The sequence below is a fragment of the Bubalus kerabau genome, chromosome 11 (genome assembly GCF_029407905.1).
Source record: "Bubalus kerabau isolate K-KA32 ecotype Philippines breed swamp buffalo chromosome 11, PCC_UOA_SB_1v2, whole genome shotgun sequence".
Taxonomy (NCBI): Eukaryota; Metazoa; Chordata; class Mammalia; order Artiodactyla; family Bovidae; genus Bubalus; species Bubalus kerabau.
The window spans coordinates 39809323-39836334 of NC_073634.1; the positions used below are offsets into that span (position 1 = coordinate 39809323).

Below are 27012 nucleotides of genomic sequence, written 5' to 3' on the forward strand. Positions count from 1 at the left end.
ATGGAGGGAAAGGAGGATAAGCAGCAGTAAGTGCTGAGCATTGGTTTTCTATTTCCCCTTACGAAAATGTTTTCTTCCCTGTGGGGAGGGTTAAGTGAGATCCGAAGGGTGTCTTCAGGCCATCAGGGAGTTTCCTCTGCCAGTCCCCTTTCCTACTCTAACTTCTAGTATTGAGTGCAATAATTTTAAAACCAACTGTTTACTGAGCGCCTACAATCTATCAGGCATTTTACATGCATTGGCCTAAAATTCTTGACACAATACCATCTTGAATCATCCATTCCTTCTGACATCTAATTTATTAGCAAATTCAGTAGGCTTTACCTTGAAAATAAATGCAGACTCCACCACGATCCAGCATCTCTACCATCATTCCCACTCAAGGCAGCGTTCCACGTGGTCTTTTTACAGCATAAATTTAGATTCCTGTTCATCCTTGGCTACTGCAGAGGAAAAGGCAGGGCTCCTACAATGGCCACTGGGGCCCACACAATGTGTCCTTTGCCTTCCTTGACCTTGTCTGCACTTGCCTGCCTCTGACAGGGTTCTGCTCCAGCACTGAGGCCTCCCTGCTACATCTGCAGTAACTTTCTGAGTGTGGTCCCCAGAACAGCGTCAGCATCACCTGAGCACTTATTCAAAATGCACATTCTGGGGGGTGGGGAGAGGTTCCCCTCCTCTCCACAGATGTACCATATCAGAAACTCTAGAAGGGCATGATAATTGGGTATTAACAAAGCCTCCAGGTGATTCTGATGGACCCTAAATTTTGAGAACTATTCAATCAAGCAGCTTGTTACAGCTTGTTATGTCGTGGAGCCACGTTATTTGCTTCCAAAGCCTGTTATTTTTGTCTCTAAAATGGTGGTTCTCAAATTTCAATGTATATAAGAATAATAGGGTTTCCTGGGAACCTGCCCCAAAGATTGATTTGGTAGGTTAGGGAAGGGGCCCTTGAATTTGCATTTCTGACAAATTGACAACTGATGCCAGGGCTGCTACTCCAGGAACCACGCTTGAAAAAGCACCATCCTAAGGTCAGGTACTTCTGCTGCAAAGCTTTGGCAGCTACAATTCCCTTGCTAGAATGCACTCCCTCAAATACCCACTTAGCTCTCTCCCCTCTTTCCTTTCTTCATTGCCATCTTCATAATGCAGCCTCCACCTTATCTAAAAATGCCACCTACCTCCCATATACACGGACTTCTTTCCCCCATTCCCTGATTTATTTTTGTCCTCAGTACTTAACAGACTATATACTTTACTTTTTATTTCTCAACTGCCTTCACCTCCTAAAATGTAAGCTCCGTTTGTTGCTTCTGTATCCTCAGTGCCTCAAACAGCACAGAGCATATAACTCATTTATTGAAAGAATGAATTATTTAATTTTATTCTCACATGTCTTATGATAGGTATTATTGTCCTTACCATGCAAAGAATTGGAAACTAAAGCTCAGATAGTAAATGGCAGAGCTGGGATTCCAACCCAGGTCTAACTTACTTCAGAGCCCACTAGTATTTTTAACTGGAGAAGGCAATGGCACCCCACTCCAGTACTCTTGCCTGGAAAATCCCATGGACGGAGGAGCCCGATAGGCTGCAGTCCCTGGGGTTGCTGCGAGTCGGACACGACTGAGCAGCTTCACTTTCACTTTTCACTTTCGTGCACTGGAGAAGGAAATAGCAACCCACTCCAGTGTTCTTGCCTGGAGAATCCCAGGGACAGGGGAGCCTGGTGGGCTGCCATCTATGGGGTCGCACAGAGTCGGATACACTGAAGAGACTTAGCAGCAGCAGCAGTATTTTTAACTGTGCTTTCTTTCTAGTAGGAGATAACTAAGAACTCCATATTTCACATTTATGAGTCAATCTAGAGCCACTCAGACCACAAATACTTAATAAAATGACTGCATCAGTATGTGAGCAAACAGCCACAGTCCTTTCCTTAGGGACCTGATTCTAGTACAAATGCACTGCTGGGTTACAACTATGAGAAGCAGATGGAAAAAACTGATGCCAGAAGTCTACGATGATAAATAATGGCCTTTAAATAAATTCATTTCTGAAAAGATAACAGGAAAAGCCTTTGAAGTGATTTACACTTAACCGGTAATCATTTTTTCCAAACCCTTCACAGAGAGCAACTTCTGTTGGGACACAGGGAACTGGAATCCAAGGGTCCTGAATATTGTATGTGTTCTGGGTGAGGGTTGGGTGTGTAACAGCTAACACAAAGCCAGAGTGACAAACAAGTCCAGCAGATTCACCAGAAATGTGTAGACAGTATAGTGGCAAGACACTTGTCTGGATGTTGGGTACATAATGATGAATGAAACCCAGTCATCACCTTCATGGAACTTAATGGCTTGTAAAGGACATTTGTAGTGCTTACTAGAACAACTAAACAAAAATAGGTACATAAATGATAAATCGTAGTTTGCGTTATGAAAGAAATGAACAAAGTACTAAAACAGAGAATACATGGTGTGGGAAGGGGAAGTCTAGGAAAAGCTTCTGGATTCTTTACCCACTGAGCCACTAGGGAAGCCCAAAAGCTTCTGAGGAGACGACTTTTCAGCTGGAGATCTAAAGGGTAATGAGTCAGGAACTGTGCAGGGAGCTGCGGGGGTGGGGGGGTGCAGCAGATGCCCTGAGGGGAGAGGAGACCAGTGTGTTCCAGGAAACTGAAGGTAGGCAGTCTGGCTGCAGAAGGGAAGGGAGAATGGCTTGAGTGGCTGAAGAGATTAGCGGGAGCAGGGTCACACAGGGTCTCAGAGCTATGATAAGGATGAAGTGTTTTAACGTAAATGCAATGGAAAGCCATCGGGGCTGCTGCTAAGTCGCTTCAGTAGTGCTGCTGCTGCTGCTGCTGCGTTGCTTCAGTCGTGTCCGACTCTGTGCGACCCCATAGACGGAAGCCCAGAAGGCTTCCCGTCCCTGGGATTCTCCAGGCAAGAACACTGGAGTGGGTTGCCATTTCCTTCTCCAATGCATGAAAGTGAAAAGTGAAAGTGAAGTCGCTCAGTCGTGTCTGACTCTAGCGACCCCATGGACTGCAGCCTACCAGACTCCTCTGTCCATGGGATTTTCCAGGCAAAAGTACTGGAGTGGGGTGCCATTGCCTTCTCCGCAGTAGTGCCACTGGAGGGTTTTAATTGGAAAAACTGACAAGATAGAAGCGATGGACTTGGCTATGGTTTGAAATAAGGTAGGGCCATGGACATGGCTAAACAGAACTACTCACTTTCTCTATAAATTTCGAATATTATTCACTCACCTTCCATGGGTCAGGGCTTTGATTTTTTTCTACATAAAAAGTATCTAAACTCAATATTTTGTTACCTTTATTTTTCAAGTATCTGAAATTTTTTAAAAAGCACCTTTTATAAAGTCTATTGCTCATTTGAAAGGAGAAAAACTTTAATAAACTATTACTTTAAAATATTTTTATTTATAACATTTGAAAAAATCAGTAATTTTTATTTTTATTCCAGGGTAGTCATAAGCAGCAAAAAATGATGAGATTGAATTAGCTGTTCTGATATCTGCACAGTGGCCTCTTCCTGAAAAGATAAATAATAGTGCTCATTTGGTAGCTTTTGTAACTCTGCTAGGTGAGCCTTTAAAATTAAATAGATGGCTTTGTCACCTTGTCCAGATGACTAAATTTATTACATAACTAACTTAAAGAAGATGAATTAAAATTAGCATGTGACATAGGCACCTGAATAAATACTGTAAACATGATTTGTAAGAATGATCAAATCACTACTCTTTCTTTACTCCAAGCAAATGTCTGTACACTGCATTGGTATTATAGTAATAAAGAATCATGATTAAAACAAATATCTTTATCTTATATATGATTTCAAATGAGAGGATACCTTCTCAAATTTTAATTGCACCAGCCCCTAATTTTTATTAATAAAGCCTAAATTGTCTTGACACCCGAAATATATTTACATCTTATTTTATATGATTATCAATCAGCACTGAAATGTTCATTGGAATAAAGGATATACAATTTAATTCTGTTTTTCAGACAGCATAAAATAGAAGATGCTGGTATACTGTATGTAACTGAAAAAGAAGAATTCAAACATGAAAAAAAACCTGGAAAAAGTATTCAACATTCAAAACCATGTGTTGGGAGAGGACGTGTATATTATGCTAAATTCATTAACACAAATGTAAGAACATGCAATGAACCAGTTCCCTACATAGATGTCAAGAAAGAGCCAGAAAATCAGGTTGGATTGATGTTCATTACATACAAATATAGATTTAGATTCAGAAATGTTTTGCAGGATCATTTTGTCACAGACTACTTAAAGGATGTGACATATCTCAGACTAATACTTTTTATAATCCAATAGTTAAAAGCAGTAATCTGGAACAATACTCGCAGATAATGTTTGCATACAAACGATGTGTATGTATATAGAAGGAATCCAAATAACTGTTTTTCTCAACTGGATCACAGTCACTCAGCGGTGCTTAGGGAGAGGAGGGGCTATTGAAGAAATCTCTTCTAAAATATTGTATTTGTGACAGATATTATAAAATTTTCCATGATACTCAGTAATTCAAATACTTTCTATAAAATAATAGCTACCAATTATTGAAAGTGTGCAATGTGCTAGGAATGAGCTAAGAGTTTCATATAAATTATATCCTTTAATCTGCACAACTATTTCTAGGAGATATTATTGGAAATAGTTTAGTGAAAACATGCTCTAATATAGTAAATTAACATAACCTGAGATTACATAGTGAGCAAATGTCACAGTCACATTTCTGACCCAGGACTCTGTTTAGCCAAATCACACTTTCATTCACTATTATATTAAATATATTCCATTATCATTTTTTTACAATCAGGTTTGTTGAGGTTTGTTGTATTAGTTTCCTATGTTGCTGTTAATGATTACCACAAACTTAAAACCATAGCTTAAAGCAACACAAAGTTATTCTCAACAGTTCCGAAGCTCAAAAGTCCACAGTCAATCTCATTGGCCGCCGGCAGAGCTGGTTCTTTCACCAGGCTCTAAGGAAGAATCCACTTCCTTGTCTTTCCCACCTTCTAGAGGTTGCTGCATTCCTTGGCTCACAGACCCCTCTTTAAAGCCAACAACATAGCATCTTCAAATCTCTGACTGACTTCCCTGCCTCATTCTTCTAAGGACCCTTGTGATTATACTGGGATCCTTAGACAAAAATAATCTGGGATAATCTCCCCTTTCCAAGATCGTTAGTCATAGCCGCAAAGTCCCTTTGCCATGTAAGGTCGGTGTGCCTAGTCATGTCCAACTCTTTGCCACCCCATGGACTGTAGCCCACCAGGCTCCTCTGTCCATGGAATTTTCCAGGCAAGAACACTGCAGTGGGTTGCCATTTCCTACTCCAGGGAAGGTTAGGTATAGTTCTGATTTAACTTAACATTTAAATGGAGATTGCTTTTCGTGAGCTCTCTTTACATAGATAACATCAACTATTCATGTCATGAAACAGCACACCACAGCCCTGTGTGTGAATGTGAAATAAATAATAAGATAAATAGATAAATAAAGTTTACCTTGGTTTTTAAAAATTAACTGGTTTATAGTAATAATGGCTTTAAAATGAGTAAAGAAAATAAAGTTACCTAAATATTTAAATTGACATATATCTGTTATGTATTTTTTAAAGAAAATGTCTTTAGCATACCAGATTGGTTGATTTTACTTATTTGCAAGATTTTTAAATTAAATAATAAATTATATAGTTCTACATAGGGACATCAAATTGGTGATATTAGAAAAAGTAAAAACAAGTTTCAGCTCTGTTAGTTCCAATAAAAACTAATTTGGTTGTCTTATATTTTTAAATATTGGTAAATATTGATATTTCAAAGACAATTATACTAGGTCAGTGTTTTACAAATTGTATTTTTTGGAGCACTAACCTTTGGCTATGTGCTCAACAAAATAAAGCTTCACAGTCAAATATGCTGTGGAAAAGCTGTATTTTTATATACCCTTCTGAGAGCTTCACAATTCACATCAGCAGATAAAGGTTCTGAGAAATTCTGTGGTAAACTTGTTTAACTTGCTTATCTTTTTATTTGTCAAATCTATTTAACTATGGAAACCTCTTTTATATAATACTTATTAACATGCTGCAGAACTAGTATTCCACAGAACACAATTCAAGGATAACTGTTGCCTTTTCCCAAAAATGGTGCCGAAGGCAAAGAAGGAAGCCCCTGCCCCTCTCAAAGCTGAAGCCAAAGCAAAGGGCAAGAAAGCAGTGTTGAAAGGCGTCCACAGCCACAAACAAAAGAAGATCTGGAGGTCACTCACCTTCCAATGGCCCAAAACACTGCGGCCCAGGAGGCAGCCCAAATATCCTTGGAAGAGCACCCCTAGGAGAAACAAAGCTGACCACTATGCCATCATCAGATTCCCCCTCACCACCAAGTCAGCTGTGAAGAAAAGAGAGGACAGCAACACACTGGAGTTCACTGTGGCTGTCAAGGCCACCCAGCACCAAACTGAACAGGCTGTGAAGAAGCTCTATGACACCGACATGGCTAAGCACAATACCCTAAGCAGGCCTGATGGAGAGGAGAAGGTGCATGTTTGACTGGCTTCTGACTATGCTGCTTTGCATGTTGCCAACAAAATTGGGATCATTTAAACTGAGTCCAGCTGGCTAATTCCAAATATAAAAGCTTTCACTATTAAAAAAAAAAAGAGTAACTTTATTGCTCATACTTTATTGAGCAAAGTATGAATTGCTTAAAAAGAGGTATTTCTCAGCATTCTTTCTGATCCACAACAAAATACAGAGGAATGTGGATACAATGTAACTCTAGTAACAAATTTTTTAAAGCCACGGAGGTCTACTAAAAAACATATGATTATCTATGTGTAAGTTGTTGTCAAAAGTCTGTATTTCCCTAGGAATCCCTACAGTATAATGTTTTGTTCCACAGACAGCACCCTCATCACCACACCCCCATCATCACCAGCAGTCATCTTGGCCAGGCTGCTCTAGAGCTTGGCTTACCACCTCTAACATTCTCTTAACTAGTTTCTCCAGGATATCCCACTTGCTTTCACTATATCCCCCCAGGATTCTCCCTTAGTTTCTCAAAGAATGGAAGTAATTTTACTGATGCATTTCTGAAGATATTGGGATGACAGAAGTATAATGCAGAGATGGCCTCACAGTGGTTTCCAAGGGTAGCCAAGAGGCCTGCAGTACAACAGCTCTTGGGCATTCCAGGAGCCTGCATCATAGTGAGTCTTGTCATTAGGAATCGCCAGGTACCTTCCTACCATGGAACCCCAGTGCTGGTCATCCTGGGGCAGGGACCCTGGACTGGAAGGGAGGACTTCATCCTCTCTCTGGGTCCAAAGTTTGGGGAACAACTTTTTCTTTAGGCAAAACTCCCTCTACAATCTGCAGGATTGTGGTCCGACCCCCAAAACCTAAACAAAGCAATTACAGAGAGGGCCTTTTCCAGTCTCCTTTATCATAAATAACTCCACATCAGCCCCTCACAACCCAATGTAAGTGATTGTACACAGAGTGGTAAAGTTTTATCCTTAGTCCTCCCCTTCAGCGTGTAGTAAAGGAAAAAAAATAAGCCTCCACCTTTACCTTTAATCTTTATAATCTGAGCAAATGCTTGGATCAAATGGGCATGCATGCGTATCTGGGTGCATACACGTTTTCAGTCTTCTAGGAAGGAATCAGACTTTTGGGGCATAGGGCAAACTATCCAGAAAGAGAAAAGATAAAAAAAGTTTTTGAACTCTAGGATTTCATTCTCCTGAAGTGAGGATTCATCCAAATGATGACACTAATCAGAACACTCACCAACTCCAAGGGTCTTAAAATCATCAATCACAACAGGAAAAATTGCTCATTATTTTCCTTATATGCATCTGTAAAACCAGAGAGACCATTTTGGTAAAATTCTAAATTCAAGTTTTCTTGAAAGGTGAATAATCTCTGCATTAAGGCTAGCTTTTGCGCTATACTCTGGTTTAAGGAAAAAAACTGAAGTCTACCAGACATAGTGGTTCACTCATTCCAGAGTCCCTTCTCTAGTAACTTGGATATTAGCAAATAAATTTCTGATCTACAGAAGATGATATAAAGAATATACCTTAAAACCTTATCATATGGATTCCCTGGTGGTCCAGTGGTTGGGAATCTGCTTGCCAGGGTGAGAGACACAGGTCTGATCCCTGGTCTGGGAAGATCCACCCACTCCAGTGTTCTTGCCTGGAGAATCCCAGGGACGGGGGAGCCTGGTGGGCTGCCGTCTATGGTGTCGCACAGAGTCAGACACGACTGAAGCGACTTCGCAGCAGCAGTAGCAGCTGAGAAGATCCCACATACCGTGGAGCAACTAAGCCTGGGTGCCACAACAAGAGAAGCCACCACCACCTATTGAAACTATAGAGTAGCTCTCAACTCGTTCACAACTAGAGAAAGCCTAAACACAGCAATGAAGAACCAGCATAGCAATGAAGAATCAATCAGCACAGCCAAAAAAATAAATAAAATAATAATAATCTTTAAAAAAAACCTTATCATAGAAGATCTTTCTCAAGATATTTACTTATTTTATTTTTATTTTATTTATATTTTATTTTTGAGATAATTTAAATAACTTGGTGTTTGTCCGGCTTTGCCTTCCACAGCAGACTTGCGATAGCAGTGCAGCACAGAAATGAGAGGCTCACCCAACAGATGGGGCAGAATCGGTGCAGCTCTGCTACCTGGTGGAGATACCCCTTGGAGAAGTTACTTCATCTGCCACCAGTTTCTCATCTGTACAGTGTGTGTACACACCTGGTAGAACTGGTACACACCTCAACACCTTGTGTTGGGAATCAGAGAGAGAAGGCCTAGACCCTGGGACACGAGCACCACAGTAATCACAGAGTAGAGAAGAGCAAGAAGCAGGCACTCTGACAACAGTAAGACGAAACTATTTTGAGCCAGGGAGTTAGAAGATGCCATCTGTGTAGTGATCTGTTCTAGAATTCCTAGGATCCACATCAAGTAGTCTTTTTTGCAATTCACCTTCAAGTTCATTCTGAAAAATGAGGCATTAGCCGGTTTTTCCTACTCTCCAAAATTCTTTGATTTGTGCAAACGTATTCATTTTTACCTCTGGTTACAGGTTGTTACTGGCTCTCATTATCAGTTGCAAAGGGAGGTCTAACTCTTTTCAACTGTGCAGGGCTTAGTTCATGCACATGGTCTTTGGTCCATGTCCATCCTATCCTTTTTTTTTTTTTTTTTTTTTAAATCGTTTGGGGGCTTCCCTAGTGGCTCAGTGGTAAAGAATCTGCCAGCCAATGCAGGAGACACAGGTTCAATCCTTGATCTGGAAAGATCCCATATGCCACTGAGCAACAAAGCCCATGGACCACAACTACTGAGCCTGTGCTCTAGAGCCCAGGAACTGCAACTACTGAACCCATGTTCTGCGACTGCTGAACCCCGTGAGTAGAGAACCCTCTCTAGAGCCCGTGCTCCACGACAAGAGAAGCCACCACAATGAGAAGCCAGTGCACTGCAACTAGAGAGTAGCCCCTGCTTGCTGAAACTAAAGAAAAGCCAGCGCCGCAATGAAGACCCAGCACAGTCAAAAATAAATAAACAAATAATTGAATCTTTTGGCCATCCCAAACAGCATGCGGGATCTTAGTTCCCCAACCAGGGAGCAAACCCTTGCCCCCTACATTGGCAGTGTGAAATTTTAACCCCTGGACCACCAGGGAAGTCCCCATCCCATCTTTTCAGTTTGAAGATAATTTCTCTTAAGGAAGAACCTTGGATTGAATAGCTCTGACTTCAGCTCTAAGCAAGGTACACTTCTCCAAATTCTAAGCCTTTCCGTGATTTCTTGCTATAACAGATTTCTTTCCCCGGAATACCCTACTTTTCCTTCCTTTGGTATTTTCGTAACTTTCTGCTATCTAAGCTTGAGAATCTCCTGACAAGACGACTCCATTAGAGTATGTTTTCTTTGAATCTGCTACTGTGCACCTTTTTATACATACAGGTCTCTTTGGAAATTAAGCTCAGTTGAAACCTAACTCCCTAATATTGCCATTTAGGTTTCTTTAGATGCCTCCTTCTTTTTTAAATCAATGCAGCTTCAATTGTATTTTCAGAATTTAACTTACTAGAATTTCATATTTATCACCCTTGAATCATATTTTAAAGTCTCTGACTGTGCAATAACAGTTGATTTTTTAAAAGGATGATCTCTTCCTTTAAAGCCTCGGGTAGCTGTTTGAATATACCCAAGGTTATTCTCATTCTCTAATATCCAAGAACTCTGAGGTATCACAGTTCCCTTTTCCCAAGGTTCTCTTCTACCTGATCAACCAGATGAAAAATTTTTTAGTCAGTTCTAAGACAGAAGATCAGCCCTGGGTGTTCCTTGGAAGGAATGATGCTAAAGCTGAAACTCCAGTACTTTGGCCACCTCATGAGAAGAGTTGACTCACTGGAGAAGACTCTGATGCTGGGAGGGATTGGGGGCAGGAGGAAAAGGGGACGACAGAGGATGAGATGGCTGGATGGCATCACTGACTCGATGGACGTTGAGTCTGGGTGAACTCCGGGAGTTGGTGATGGACAGGGAGGCCTGGCGTGCTGCGATTCATGGGGTCGCAAAGAGTCGGACACGACTGAGCAACTGAACTGAACTGAACTGAAGACAAGTAACAATTCACCTCACTGCTTTCTCAGCTTCTAAGAGATCAAATTGTCAAATGGGCTAATGTAGAATCTTCACTTGCTTCATACTTAGGTAATGTTTTATTATGAAAAATTCAGTAACACTGGAGAAATTTCTGCTTAGAACAAAATTTTTCAAACTGAGTCATTAGTGAGTTATAAATCCATGTGGACTGCAACCAGCTTTATGAAATGAAAATAAAGTAATATAATAGAAAAATAACCAAGAGCACTGCATGTAATAAAAATAAGTATTGTTTTGTGAAACCTAGTTTTATGTGAATGTATGCAGTGGGTACTCTTGCATGACATAAAATGTATTTTGTGGTAGGGGTCATGGACTAAAAACTTTAAAAAACCATCATCTTAGATGATAATACATTATTTGTACTGCTGAAAGGAAAAGAAAAGAATGTAAAATTTAGGTTAAATCATGTTTACTGTGTTAATACATAGGCATACATGTGTACATACATATATAACAATAGTACAAAACATAGAAACATAACTATTCTGTTGATTTTTACCACTCCATCTGTGGATATAAGGTAGTTTAAGAACTTAGCTGCTGTATTTTAGCGAAAAGTATGTGATAATGCATTTTTAGATGCCTTTTAAGAAATATAGCGTTGTGAAAATACTCAATATATTTATTCCTAGATTTCAGAACCGTATTTTAGTACTAGAAAAATCCAGTAACTTGTTGAATCAAATTACTCACAGACATCAATCACAGAAATCAATTCACAGACATCAAACAGCACATGAAAATATCTTATAATATCCAATGTTATGTTTCCATTTTCCTTCCCATGAAGGGTGACTGGTGGCCACATGGTAAAGGGCTGGAAAATCCCATCCAACCACCTTATGACACTAAGAGCACCCAGAGGAGTGACTTTAAGAAGCCAACATGCCCATTGGCTTCTCCAGTCAAACACAGCAAGTTGCAAAAGCCGTCTTACGGAATAGGTAAGGTTAGCACGTCTCCATGGTCTCAAGTTACTGCTATCAAATTAAGATGTATTAGATGTGCTTTTACCTCCTGGGAAAAAATAGTCCTCTACAGGAGTTGAAAATATACATGCAACAAGTGCAGCCCTTGACAAGTTTGTTTCTCATCCCTTCCTGGTGGACAATTTAGCTCTAAACATGTTTAATATAACATAATGAAAATTGTAATGATCATTGATAACACTAGCCTCCAAGTCAGAAATTTAGTGGCATTCTGCACATTATTGCCAGCAAACTTTTAAAACTGTAACTGTTAAAATAGGAGGCAACTCTAACAAGCAGTATTTCTCAAAGTGCACACTGAGGGACACTAGTTTTTCTGATGTTTACAGATACTGCTCAAAAAAAAAAAAACAAAACAGGGAAAAACTGAATTTAGAAAGTTAAACAGTTTTTGTCTTACTACAGAACTCTTAAAACCCTTATCCTAAGCATAAGCATAATAAATTTCCCAGAAGAGGAATGAAGTATGCTATGTCTGAATGTAAAAGACAACTTCATCCTTTTCAGAAGATCATCTACATGACTGGTATCTCACAAAATATAATTTAGGAAATACTGTTCTATACACTATTCATATATTTTGAGATCTAAAATTTGTTTTACCTGATAGCATCATTATCATATCTAAGTCTTTCACATTTATTCAATTTGTTTCTCAACCCAGTCCTACTCATCTCTGCCACAGGAGTAGGATTTTTTAGCAAGCCTTTTTTCAACCCCCACATTTACTAACTTACTTTTATCATAATAAGAAATGATTTCTATTTTTCTAAGCCAACTAAAAAAGTCTAGGTCAATTGACTCTACTGGTGAAATGAAGTAAAACATGGCTCCCTCCTCCCCCAAATGACTACCAAAAAAAAAAAAAATTCACTTGAGTTCTTTCACTTAAGTGAATTGTATTTGACCAATGACACTAATATCAATACATGTTTAGAGATAATAGTGCTTCACATTTTCAAGGCTGAGTGGCGGTTTACCATGGTCTGGGAAGAGCCTAGGTAATTTCCTATAAAGAACCATTTCTGTTATCTCTTGTCCTGAATGTGAATCTTCATCAGTATTAATTAACTAGAATACTTCCAATAAAAAACTGCAGTTTATGTATGTTTAAGGGTTTATTTGGGAATACAATTTTTAATAATTCTCTTTTTTGACCCTATGGACTGCATTAGTAGCCCGCCAGGCTCCTCTGTCCATGCGATTTCCCAAGCAAGAATACTGGAGTGGGTTGCCATTTCCTTCCCCATTTAGCAAGTCTTCAAGCCACCATCAAGCTTGCCAGGAGAAGTATCAATAACCTCAGATATGCAGATGACACCACCCTTATGGCAGAAAGTGAAGAAGAACTAAAGAGCCTCTTGATGAAAGTGAAAGAGGAGAGTGAAAAAGTTGGCTTAAAACTCAACAGTCAAAAAAGATCATGGTATCTGGCCCATCACTTCATGGCAAATAGATGGGAAAATAATGGAAACAGTGACAGACTTTATTTTCTTGGGCTCCAAAATCACTGCGGATAGTTACTACAGCCACAAAATTAAAAGATGCTTGCTCCTTGGAAGAAAAGCTAGGACAAATCTAAACAGCATGTTAAAAAACAGAGACATTACTTTGCTGACAAAGGTCTGTATAGTCAAAACTATGGTTTTTCCAGTAGTCATGTATGGATGTGGAATTTAGACCATAAAGAAGGCTAAGTGCCAAAGACTTCATGTTTTTGTACTGTGGTGTTGGAGAAATCTCCTGAGAATCCCTTGGACAGCAAGGAGATCAAACCAGTCAATCCTAAAGGAAATCAACCCTCAATATTCATTGGAAGGACTGATGCTGAAGCTGAAGCTCCAATACTCTGACCACCTGATGCAAAGAGCCAACTCACTGGAAAAGATCCTGATACTTGGAAAGACTGAAGGCAGGAGAAGGGGACGACAAAGGATGAAATGGTTGGATGGCATCACCAATTCAATGGACATGAGTTTGAGCAAACTCAGGAAGATGGGGAAGGTCAAGGGAGTCTGGTGTGCTGCAGTCCATGGGGTGGCAAAGAATCAGAAACGACTGAGCGACTTAACAACAAATAGAAGTGCAGGATCAAGTCCAAACAAAAATGTATTTATTGAGTACCCTCTCTGTTCTCACCCTATACAAAAGTTCACAAGATACATATTAAATTTTCTGAACACAACAGTAGGCAGTGAAGGATTGCTTTGAGGTCAACAGTTCCTCAGTTGTAGCCTTCTGGCCTCAGTGACTGGCCAGTCTAATTAAGAATACAAAAGGCAGCTAGACTGAAGGTCAGATATTAGAAAATGGTCATATTTAACATGATTTCTACCTCAAGAGAGGCAATCAATAGGGAGGGCAAACCATGAGATAATCTCTAACAATGGTGTCTCTTTTAGGAATGTAATAAAGTTTCCACTTCTAATTCAAGATGGTAGACTGAGCAGAAACATCTAAATCCCCTGCCTCCCACAACCCTATTACATGATACCAAAGCAGTCAACCCACAAAAGACCCATAAAAGTGAGAAGAATGAAAGGAAGTGCTTTCTGACATGTGAGGAGGAATGGAAGACTGTTGATGGATAAAAGACAGCAAAGAAGCAATAATCTAGAATATATAGAAGGAGATACAACCAAGAAGAGACAATCTGCCTGAAAAAAAACAGAAGTGTCTGAAGGCTCAGCCAGGAGACAAAGCGAAATGGAAAGTGTGGAGGGAGAATTAGAGGGTTATTCAAATAACTTCTCCAGTCATGAGCACTGTACCCTCTCCCTACATTGGCTGCTAGAGTCCAGTGTCTCAGCCAGATGTCAACTACCATGCTAGGTAGTTCAGTATTTCAAACTGGTCTTCTCTCCTATTCTTAACTTATGAATGGACAACCAAAGATTAGAATTATGCCAAATTATAAATTTTTTAGTTTGGAGCCTAAAGTCAAGAAAATATCACAGAGCATAAAAAAACTTAAAGACAAAAACTTTAGAAAATATAAGAGAATAAAAACAAAATAGAGAATCATTCTTGGAGTTCCAACTCTTCTGGAGCTCCAGAAAAGAGTAAATATAAAAGAGAGAGAACTATCCACACATAACATTTATTGAAAGTGAAAGTGTTGGTCTCTCAATCGTGTCCCCAGGTCTCCTGCATTGCAGGCAGATTCTTTATAATCTGAGCCACCAGGGAAGCCCTAAACATGGATTAAGCAGATACTATCTGCCAGGTACTTTACGAACCTTCTAAATGTTAGCTCATTCAATTCTCACAGCAACATAGTGGAATGTAATATTAATAGTACAGGCAACACTAGTGGTAAAGAATCCGCCTGCCAAGGCAGTTCAACCCCTGGGCTGGGAAGATCCCTTGGAGGAGGAAATGGCAACCCACTCCAGTATTCTTGCCTGGAAAATTCCATGGGTAGAGGAGCCTGGTAGGCTACGTCATAGAAATTTGGACACGACTGAGTGACTGAGCACAATACTATTAATATTCTCATTTTTCAGATAAGAAACCAGAGTTTAAGAAAATAATTTTCCCAAGGCTACACAGCAAATAACTGGTGTCTGAACTCACTCGGACTCTAGTACCGTTATTAAAAATAACCAGTACTTGGACTTCCCTGGCAGTCCAGTGGTTAAGATTCTGCACTTCCACTGCAAGAGACACAGGTTAGATCCCTCATTGGAGAACTAACTAACTAACTAACTAAGATCCCATATGCCATGCAGCAAATATTAAATTAAAAATAACCAGTATTCTACACAGCCTCTAAAATAATAATAATTTCCCAATTAAAAGAAAGCCACTGAAAGAGTCCACTGAGTACTTCAAAATATGAAGGGAAAAAAAAAGAGACACACCTACACATCACTATGAAACTGTAAAACCACAATTATAAAAAGATTCTAAAAGTTTCCATTAAAAGAAAACCAAGTCACCACCTAAAGAATAAGTATATGGAATTAACACAGCTGGAAGAGCACAATGGAGTTAATGTCTTCAAAGATCTCAGGGGAAATCATTTTTAACCTAGCAAAGAGGATTCTATTTGACATGTACACTAGAACTTTTAACCCCGGCACCGGGGTTTGGATCAAATGAGAAAGAAATGTAGTACTAGCACAATATTTGGCCATTAAATGAACAAAACTCATATAATTGTTAATATATTGTAAATATTATATAGTAGTTTTCAACTTTTAGCATCACTCTATAGACACAACACCGAAAATTTAACACTTCCCTGGTGGCTCAGACTGTAAAGAATCTGCCTGTAGTGCAGGAGACCCAGGTTCAATACCTGGGTTGGGAAGATCTCCTGGAGAAGGAAATGACAACCCACTCCGGTATTCTTGCCTGGAGAATTCCATGGGCAGAGGAGCCTGGCAGGCCACAGTCCATGGGGTCACAAAGAGTAGGACACAACTAAGCGACTAACACAAACACACAGATCAGACACTACCTACTTATCTCCTGAAAGTCATGTTTGTTTCAGAACCAAGTACACAGGCGAAAATTGGTTCTGAAATAAACATGACTTTTAAAGAGTATTCTCTACCTCCTTGGTCTGAGTTATGTACTCCTTCTCTAAATCCCCATACCATGATATCAGGACCAGCAGGAGATAAAGTCGGTAGATCTGGGAGGTCAAATAGGATCATGCAGACCACAGCAAAGAGTTTGAAATGTATTCTACAAACAATGAGAAATAACTGGAGGCTCTAACTGGGGAGAGTGATATCATTTATGTTTTAAAAAGATCCTTCCAAGGATCTGAGTTGTTGTTTTTTTTTTTTTTAAGTAGTTTTTTCTAGAAAACATTCAAAGTTGAATGCTTTAGAAAAGACTTGCTAAAAGGTCATTCACTAACTTAAAAATGCTAATTAAGAGTGGGTAAAATAACTATAAAAGAAGAGAGAGCGCGAATTTTTTAAATCTTGAAGGACGCTGTACTCATTTTCCTTCAAAAGCTTCCTTAAGTTTCCATTCTGTGATGCATCAGGGTGTGGTTTGTGCAAGAAATACAAAGTGAAATTCCAAACAGACACTTCCTCAAAGAAAATGCCTTTGCACTTCAATAAAATTTTGGTAAATGGACTGCTTAAAATATCTAGACATGGTTTCATCATTGACTGTGATTCTTTGTCTTTACCGACTTTTTTGTGAGCTAACCAGTCAGTCCCAATACTTTCTCTGGGAGCAGCTATTTCTTCTCTGGTTCAAGAAGGGACGTGGTGGAAGACGAGACAGGGAGACAGGCTTTGTTCTAGGATGAACAAGCAGGACCTGGCCATTTCATAAAGGAACAACCATAATCACTGTCTATAGGTCTGTCCGTTTTCTCAAAGAGGAATCCTCCAAGCTCTGCCTGGAGTAGGGGAGAGAAAATCTGGGAGTCCCTCAAACTATCTTCAGTTTACAGCTTCAACTTGAACCACTTTGCACGCTCCTGGCCTCAGAAGCATCTGATGCCAAACACTGGGGCAGGAACTAGATTTGATTTTCACCCTACCTCCTCCTCCACAAGCACTTAGCTTCCAGTTTTCTGGGATCTACTCAAGTCAACTGCCACTTATCCATCTGCTTTCCAACCTCCAAATTTGTTAGTATCTTTGCTCATATTTAGTTCTCTTTTTTTTCCTTAAGGCTTTAAGACATTTTAATTTCTTTACTATCACTGTACTATCTTTTTCCTCTTTCTGTCTCTTCCTCTCTCTCTTGTTCTTTTATTGGTATTTCTCATTGCCAAGATCATTACTATATTCCAGGTCCTACCACTATGCCCAGACTCAACAATTACTTATTGATTAAGTTAAATGATAATTCATATTATTCAGTAGATTATTTAAAGTCATAATATAACTTAAACTAATAACACACAATATAAACCTGCAATTTATTCATAGTTTAGATGGTGTTTGGATACTAGATGAGAATGATTTTAGTTTATGTAACATTTTAAAATGTGTATATAAACCAGTCGGTATGTCAGATTTTTAATGTATATATACATGTGTACATATTTATATATATGCATACAGACAAAATGTGTATATAAACATGCATTACTAACAAAAGTCATCTCATAGTTATTCTTTTCCATCAGCCCACTTAATTACGCATGGCTTTTGGCATTTTAGTAATGGCATCTTGTGCTGATAATGAAAGTGCCCTTTATGTCTTGTACCACCACACAATTTCCTGGCTGCCATCCATGGTCAGTTCAACAAATGGCTATACTCCATCATATCCCAGTTACTGTAGGAGTAAGCGTTCGCTTTTGGTTTTATATAATAAAACTTTATAAATTGGAAAAGCTGATCTAGTTTATAAGGGAGGTGTTTTGAACTTAAATGAAATTTTGACTGGTTATAAATTACTTGATATTTTAACATTCTTGCAAATTCATATACAGTGCTAAAAATATTTTTCTAAAATAGGTTTTAGTTTGTGTTGCTTCTTTTGTATCAGGGTATAACAATGATTTCTTGCTATAATTGTATTCAAGTTTCTTTTTTTTCCACTGTATTTTGAAAATATGTACTGTTGTTTTTACATTAATAATCTTTTATTTAAGATGAAAATAAATCCTACTTTGAAGAATGGGGTTTCTAATAGAAAAATTATACTGAGGAATGCTTTCTTAAGTAGATACAAACAAAAAGTTAAGAAAAATTTTCAAAGTAAAAACGGCTAAGTTCCCATTAATATGAGGAGCAAGTTGTGTGCTTGAACAAATCCTGCCTTTGTTGATAAAATATAGATGGCTAGACACCAACTTGTTTGGAAAATTCCTATTTTAATTAGAAGTTTCCAAGAAACAGAGAGTGGATTTCAAATATTTTTCATAGACTTTGCCTTACTTTTGGAAGCCTCATCTAACAAGGTTTCTTTTAAGTAATTATTTTGGGTCCAATTTGAATTCTTAAGTAACCACTAAGAACTTGAATATCTTCTTTGATGTTTTCCCACTTAGATGATCTTCACTATTGTTGGGCTTCTTTTAAAATCTCATACATTTGCATAAATGAATATGGTAGTTATGTCTACTTTTAATAATGCCTGGGTAAGGAACTTCTTTCTGTACTCTAGATTGCCTTCCCTGCCCCTTTATTAGTCTCCATGAAGATATTTTTTTAAGTTACTACTTTTAAGATTCTGGGAGGTCTTATATAAAAAATGATTTATTTTAATTGATTTAATTAACTTCCTTCTGAAGTCTTTCTGGCTGTTATCTGCCTAACAAGTCACTCCAACATTTAGTTGCTTAAAACAACAATTATTTTATTTGCTCATGATTCTGCAATCTGGGCTGTGCTCAGCTGGGCAGTTCTTTGGCTGGTCTTATCGGTGGGCACTTGAGTGGCTTAATTTAGTTGACAGGTCATCTGAGGACTGGACTCAGCTAGGATGCTGGAATGATTGGGCCTCTCCTTCTGCATTTGGTCTCTGAATGTGGTTTCTCTAGCAGGGTAGATGGACTTCTTACATGGCAGTTCATGACACTCTCAAGAAAGCAGTGTTTTCTTAAACTTTATGCCTGGAACTGGCATGATATTGCTTCTGCCTCATCCTATTGACTGAAGTTAATTACAAGTCCATTTCACATTCACAGAGGGACTGCGCAAGGATGTGAATACTGGAAGGCCTGATTCTTTGGGACCATCAATGTAACACATTAGTTCAATGTCTTTAAATAGTTGTTTCCATTAGAATTTAGGAATGGCCAACTCTTCACCTCTCTTTGAAAATGTCTAAACTGAATTGCCCTCGCTCTTTAATGAATGAAAGTATAGCTGGATATAAAATTCTAGATCCACAGTTACTTAGCTTTTACACCAGGAAGGTGTTATTCCATTGTCATCTGGATTCTATTGTTATGTGAAGTGTGCAAGTAAGCCAGTTGTTAATCCTTTGAAGGGCTCATGTTTCAGTAGATCTTTTTTATGTTTTAAGGGAGTCTTTGTATACAGAAAGAGTTTATAGCTACTTATGATTTAAATTAATATTCTAGTTTTAACTTTATAAATTTAAAGATATTTCTTTCCTTAAGCCTTTAATTTTTAAATAGTAGATAGTAACTTTCACTTATTCTTTGATGTTTAAACTCAAGTTGAACATAAACCTTAGGCACATAAGGGTTTAAACATAAACCCTTCTTGATTTATTGCTATTCGTGAGTTCTTCCTCTAGAAATTTTTTGAAGTGATCTGTTTTACAGGGAAATATTCTGAGGCCTTCTTTGCCTCCGAATATTTTTTATTCTGGCTTCATAATTAAATGGCAGTTTGGCTGGATGTAGAAAATCCAGCCTTAAGGATTTTTCCCTTTAATATTTAAAAAATATTAATGTTATCATGTGTCCAATGTTGTTGTTATCAAGTTTGATATAAATCTGCTTTTTACTCTTTTGTAGGTAATCTACCTCTCCTCTTTGAAAACATTTAAAATTTTTCTTTGTCTCACATGACTTTAAATTTCTCTATAAAATGTCTAAGATAAGTTTTTTTTCTTTATCTACCATGCAGGATTTGGAGGAGTGTGAGCCAAATGAGAGATCTAGGGTACAAAATGTAAGGAGGCACTCACTCCCAGCATTGTGCAAGTGCATCCTTAAATTTGCATCCCATGGGCCTCACCTGCTCCATCTTCTCACCCTGCTACCTGTTTGCTAATCTGTGACCCCTTTCAGTCTGAGGCCTCTGAATTTTAATTCTGATATATTTATCATCCTTACTTTAAACGTTTCATTTTCTGTCTTCTAGATTTCCTGAATTCTAGTATTGGTATTTCTATCATCCATGTCTCTCAGCTTTTTAATTTTTATTTTTTAACCTTCCCAGATGTCTTCTAGGAGAGCATCAGTCTGACTTTCTAGTTCATAAATGTTGTTATTTATCTCATCATTTCCATTTCAACTATTAATTTTTCATTTCTAATATTTTACATGATTCTTTTTAATGTTCTCATTCTTGCTTTATATTAATACCTTCTATATCTCTGAGGATATTTGTTATGCTTATTCTATTCTTGGTGCATGCTGCTGCTGCTGCTAAGTCGCTTCGGTCATGTCCGACTCTGTGCGACCCCATAGACGGCAGCCCACCAGGCTCCTCCATCCCTGGGATTCTCCAGGCAAGAACACTGGAGTGGGTTGCCATTTCCTTCTCCAATGCAGGAAAGTGAAAAGTGAAAGTGAAGTGGCTGAGTCGTGTCCGACTCTTTGTGACCCCATGGACTGCAGCTCACCAGGCTCCTCTGTGCATGGGATTTTCCAGGCAAGAGTACTGGAGTGGGGTGCCATTGCCTTCTCCGATTCTTGGTGCATAGGTTCTAATAATTCTCCTTCACATAATATATGTTTTCAATTTTGTTGTCTTTCTTTTACAGTGTCTCTCTAGTTTAACTTTAGGTCATATTCCACAAGGGGAATTATCAAGCTCTGTGAGGACAAGGCTAAAGACCATGGCTTGGATTGTGTGCCTCCCAGTGAATTTAAGGCAAGAAGATGAAGGTCAGGCTGGGCCGGCTGTAGGTCAGGCCCCACAAAACCAGTTTTGACCATCTCTATTTTTTGTCCCTACTGAGACCAATGCTCTAGTCAGGGCTCCACTCCCTTCTCCTTTTAACTCCTGAAAAGAGTCATCACTGAGAGAAAGCTCTTGATGTTTTTAATCAAGACAGTTGCCAGGGGAATGCTGGAGGAGGAAATGCCCAAGAGGGCCGCATGCGTCCATTTTCATCAGCTCCTTACCCTGGAGGGATTTCTGTGCTGTTTCAATGATGTTACTAAGTTGACAACAGATGGCGAGACTGTTGCTGCCAGTTTCTGCTGCCTTCAGGCAAATAGTGATCTTCCTAAGGCAAGGTAGGGGAAAGTCAAGAGCAGATTTGAAAAGCTCTCTTCAACCTATTCTCCACTGGCTATTTCTGATCTCCCTATCCTCCAGCCCAAACTGCCACCAACCCTTCGTACGGTTTACTAAACTCTTTAGTTTTCTCACAGTCCTTTGATAGTTCATTGGATTCATGCTTGATGGTTTCCCTTTTGTTAGGATATGAAAGAGCTCTCCTGCTGCCTAACTTGGAAATCCCTTTCTAATTTGGTCCATCATCCTGGAGACTTTATAGACACAGTCTTTAATCCTCACAGCTCTGAAAGGGAAGTATTATTATCCTCATTTTAGAGACAGAAGTGATTTGTCCACAGTGACACAGGTGGGATATGTGGGAGAGCTGGAATTTGAAAACACATCCATCTTTTCCCAAAGCCCATGCTTTGGATACTCCATTGATCCCACCTAATTAATGCCTCAATTTAGAAGAGCTTCATTTTATTCACAAAGTTATCAGACTATGTTCCTGAAAAAACACTAACATTCTGTGAGCTGCACCGTGACATTTACCCCAAAACTGACAGTCTTTTCCAAATTGGTAGAAAAATATGTTATGGTTAGAATTTTCTCAATTTAGTCGTTGTGCATAAATTTTTGTTAAATTTTTGGCACCTGCTCTCTTTTGTGTGATAGCAAATCCTAAAGGAAAGGTAATGATTAGGTAGAAAATGAGTTTTGAGTATTTGATCTCAATTAGAAATCAATGAAATGTTATCAATTAGCATTTTTTCCTGGTAGTTGGAAAAGAATGCCATCTCACATCATGTAATACATAAATGTTTGAATGCTTCATTCCTGCTAGTAAAATTAGTTTATATTAATGTCTGACTATTGAATTGAATTTGTGAATACTTAGTAAATGTAAATTTACTAACATTTTTCCTTTTTATATGCACTCCCTAATTTTAAAGGCATGTTTTTTAAAAAATTAAATTTTATTTTTTAATAGTGAATACATGCATATGGTAAAAATTCAAATGGTACATTAGGATGAAGAGTGAAAGTGAATCCACCTTTCTCCACCTCCATCCTCCAGTCTGCTAACTCCTTCCTCCTGCAGCAACCACTGGTATCAGTTTCTTGTTATCACTCCATAGATATGGTAGTGATATGTATGTAATTACCTTATGTATGTTTTTTTCTATAAAAAGGAGAAATTTTTATTTTTTTTAAATTAATGTATTTAATTGGAGGCTAATTACTTTACAATATTGTGGTGGTTTTTGCCATACATTGACATGAATCAGCCATGGGTGTACATCTGTTCCCCATCCTGAACCCCCCTCCCACCTCCTTCCCCATCCCATCCCTCAGGGTCATCCCAGCGCATCAGCCCTGAGCACCCTGTTTCATGCATCGAACCTGGACTGGCAATCTGTTTCACATATGATAATATACATGTTTCAATGCTATTCTATAAAAAGGAGAAATTTTTAATTTTTTCCTTGACAGAATTTTATGTCACTAAACTGGGTGTTACTCTGACTCCTTATATAACAGTGTGTGCTAAAAGCAGAAATAAAGTGAGTTTTAAAAATTAAAAAATTTTAACATTGAGAGTCCAACATAATGAACCCCTACATAGATAGCTATTACCCACATTAAAAGATTATTTTAAAGTGATTTTTAAAGAGCTTAATACTCTTGCAAATTTTCAGAGCCTCTGTAAATGGGAAATGAAAAGAATTATGTGTTCAACTCTAGGTGCAGCAGCCCTGGAATCTTCTAGTTCATCTGTCAGTGCTATCTGAGAGCAATTTGTGCATAAATTTCTCAAAACCTTTCTAGTAGTAAAAAACAAAAAAAAACAAAAAAAAAACAACAACAAATAAATTGTACTTATGCTTTTCCTAGCACTTTGGTTGGTATATGTACAAGAAGCAGATCTAACAGTAGGTTTTTAAAAGCCATCAAAGCTCTGGTTTTTCCAGTAGTCATGTATGGATATGAGAGTTGGACTATAAAAAAAGCTGAGCACCAAAGAATTGATGCTTTTAAACTGTGGTGCTGGAGAAGACTCTTGAGCATCCTTTGGACTGCAAGGAGATCAAACCAGTTAATCCTAAAGGAAGTCAGTTCTGAATATTCATTGGAAGGATTGATGCTGAAGCTGAAACTCCAACAACACTTTGGCCACCTGATGCGAAGAACTGACTCACTGGAAAAGACCCTTATGGTGGGAAAGATTGAAGGCAAGAGGAGAAGGGACAACAGAGGATGAGATGGTTGGATGGCATCACCAACTCGAGACATGAGTTTGAGCAAGCTCTGGGAGTTGGTGATGGACAGGGAAGCCTGGTGTGCTGCAGTCCATGGGGTCGCAGAGCTGGACACAACTGAGGGACTAAACTGAACTGAACTGCATTAATATTAGCTTTTTAAATTACTAGCAATTCCACATGTGGGGCTAATTTGGTTGTTTTGATTTGGTTCTTCTCATAGAGAAAGAATGATAAATCTATCATAGTATTATTTAGATGTGTTTAGGTAACCTTGCATACTTAAAACAATTTAGTTTCATTTGCATTTTTTATAAAGCAACATATTATAAATACTTATGTTTCCATATACAAATCTAATGTATCCTGACCTTTACAAAATCTTTTTCCCTCTTAGTTCCACTTGTCTCTCCTGATGCATCAGTAGACCTTCAAAGGAACTTTAAAGAACACATCTCCTTTATACATCAATATGATGCCAGGAAAACACCCAATGAGCCCATTCGGGGAAAGGTGAGACAGTATTTAGAATCAATTATTTAATAGTTTATGATGGGGGATAGATTTATGCTAGAACTCCAAGCCTTTTCAAGTCACAGTCATCTTTCTCAAAGTTGATTTAAACAAACTAACATGGTTATTAGGATGAAAATCTTAAACACATGTCATAATCAAAACTAAAGAATGATGTCATCATTTTGGATCACAATATTTGGAATTTGGTTCAAATTAGTAAAATCATTCACTTAACGTAAAGCAAGTTTCAAATAGGAAAAGGAGTACGTCAAGGCTGTATATTGTCACCCTGCTTATTTAACTTATATGCAGAGTACATCATGAGAAACACTGGGCTGGAAGAAGCACAAGCTGGAATCAAGATTGCTGGGATAAATATCAATAACCTCAGATATGCAGATGACACCACCCTTATGGCAGACAGTGAAGAGGAACTAAAAAGCCTCTTGATGAAAGTGAAAGAACAGAGTGAAAAAGTTGGCTTAAAGCTCAACATTCAGAAAACGAAGATCATGGCATCTGGTCCCATCACTTCATGGGAAATAGATGGGGAAACAGTGGAAACAGTGTCAGACTTTATTATGGGGGGCTCCAAAATCACTGCAGATGGTGATTACAACCATGAAATTAAAAGACGCTTACTCCTTGGAAGGAAAGTTACAACAAACCTAGATAGCATATTAAAAAGCAGAGATATTACTTTGCCAACAAAGGTCCGTCTAATCAAGGCCATGGTTTTTCCAGTGGTCATGTATGGATGTGAGAGTTGAACTGTGAAGAAAGCTGAGCGCCAAAGAATTGATGCTTTTGAACTGTGGTGTTGGAGAAGACTTTTGAGAGTCCCTTGGACTGCAAAGAGATCCAACCAGTCCATTCTAAAGGAGATTAGTCCTGGGTGTTCATTGGAAAGACTGATGCTGAGGCTGAAACTCCAATACTTTGGCCACCTCATGCGAAGAGTTGACTCATTGGAAAAGACCCTGATGCTGGGAGGGATTGGGGGCAGGAGGAGAAGGGGACGACAGAGGATGAGATGGCTGGATGGCATCACCAACTCAATGCACATGAGTTTGGGTAAACTCCGGGAGTTGGTGATGGACAGGGAGGCTTGGCATGCTGCGATTCATGGGGTTGCAAAGAGTTGGACATGACTGAACGACTGAACTGAACTGAAAGCAAAGAAATTTGATAAATTTTTGTATGTGTGTAGCAGGGGGATGCATATCAGGTTTATAAATTGAAACTAATGTAATATCCAATTGCTGGATTTTTTTTTTTTTTAACCAACTACAGATGTTTGTTTTCATATTTCATGATGGCTAATAATAACATTTCACAACAACTATTAGTTGTTGGAACTAATAGATGTTTGCAATGCAATCATAAATCCTTAGGTCTTTAAACTGCAGTTTCTACTGTTTCCATAGCAACCCAAAGATCAAGAAAGGAAATTTGATATGAATAGTCTCATACAATCCAAATGACAGAAAAATTGAGAATGAGAGATAATAAGATGTTCTTCTGACTTTGTTTTTTCTTTCCTGTTCATTTTCTGGTGCACCGTTGTTCATACTTTGTTTGAATGGTTCACCAATAATTATTATGCTGCTGCAGTCTACAGTTTCAGACTAAGGTGACAGCTAATGAACAGGCAGAGAAGTAAGAGCCTGTTTCAACCAGGACTTGAGCTAATACATGAACTCAGGTCACAGCTGCGTCTTCCAGCAACTTGTGTGCCCTGGTTAACATCAACTTTGTTTTCCTTTCCAGAGACATGGAGTTTTTGTGCAGACAGAGATAAAACCAGGGAGTAGGCCAACAGTTCCTGAGAGAACAGAGGTATTACTGAATGCTTCAGGGTCATGCTCATCAGAACAGTCCAAAAAAACAGAGAAAGGAAACTCAGCGGAAAGCAAAATGATCTCACCCGGTCTCTGCCGACAAAATTCCCAGGAGTTGTTAGAGACTAAAACTCACTTATCAGAAACAGACATCAGAGTGGCAGCCAATGCCTCCCCCAGAAGGCCTGAGAAAAGGGAGAAGACTGCAAAAGTCTTTCAAATAGCTGTAGTAAATGCTCTTCTCACCAGGCATGATCCTTTAAGTCCATCAATAAAAAGTCAAGACAAATCAGGATAAATTACCTTCTTCAGAAAAAAAAATAAACCTTTGAATGTACAGAAATTTCAGAATCATCACACAGGCCCTCACATTTGTTTTTTCTTTGATCAATAACCTCAAAAATTACAATTTGGGAAAATGAAAAAGGGATAATAAAATACACCAAAAATTCAAGTGTGGTCTTCAATGAGTGATAGAGATGAGACATATTTCTATGTCATATTTATAAATATAACAACTTTGTTATGTACAACAATGGATGTAACTAACAAATATGAGAGGCTTTGTTAGACAGTCGTTAATCATGGCTTTAGAATCAAACTGGGGTTGAAATTTTGGCTCCAGCACATAAAAGCGACGTGACCTTGGATAAATTACTTAACCTCTCTAGAAGTCAGTTTCCTCATCCATAAAATTAGGATAATAGCAACTTCATAAGGATATTAAGCATGAGATCATGCACACTGATCAGTGATCAATGTAAC

General features: G+C 38.5%; 2 protein-coding genes across 2 annotated transcripts; both read left to right on the forward strand.

Moving 5' to 3' along the window:
* C11H2orf73 (chromosome 11 C2orf73 homolog) lies at positions 1-26579 on the forward strand. The gene is made up of 5 exons (XM_055540106.1): positions 1-26; positions 4043-4250; positions 11574-11727; positions 24288-24403; positions 26177-26579. The coding sequence occupies exons 1-5, from the start codon at positions 1-3 to the stop codon at positions 26543-26545; spliced, it is 873 nt and encodes a 290-aa protein (XP_055396081.1). The 3' UTR covers positions 26546-26579.
* LOC129623073 (60S ribosomal protein L23a-like) lies at positions 6144-6624 on the forward strand. The gene has a single exon (XM_055540107.1). The coding sequence runs from the start codon at positions 6217-6219 to the stop codon at positions 6622-6624; it is 408 nt and encodes a 135-aa protein (XP_055396082.1). The 5' UTR covers positions 6144-6216.
* Positions 26580-27012: the final 433 nt, after the last annotated feature.

Excerpts from the sequence above, each read along its gene's own strand:
- C11H2orf73 (XM_055540106.1), top strand. The coding sequence starts at position 1 with ATGGAGGGAAAGGAGGATAAGCAGCA. Across the intron at positions 27-4,042 it reads GGAAAGGAGGATAAGCAGCA|ACAGCATAAAATAGAAGATG; the intron begins GTAAGTGCTGAG and ends TCTGTTTTTCAG. Across the intron at positions 4,251-11,573 it reads AGAAAGAGCCAGAAAATCAG|GGTGACTGGTGGCCACATGG; the intron begins GTTGGATTGATG and ends CTTCCCATGAAG.
- LOC129623073 (XM_055540107.1), top strand. The coding sequence starts at position 6,217 with ATGGTGCCGAAGGCAAAGAAGGAAGCCCCTGCCCCTCTCAAAGCTGAA.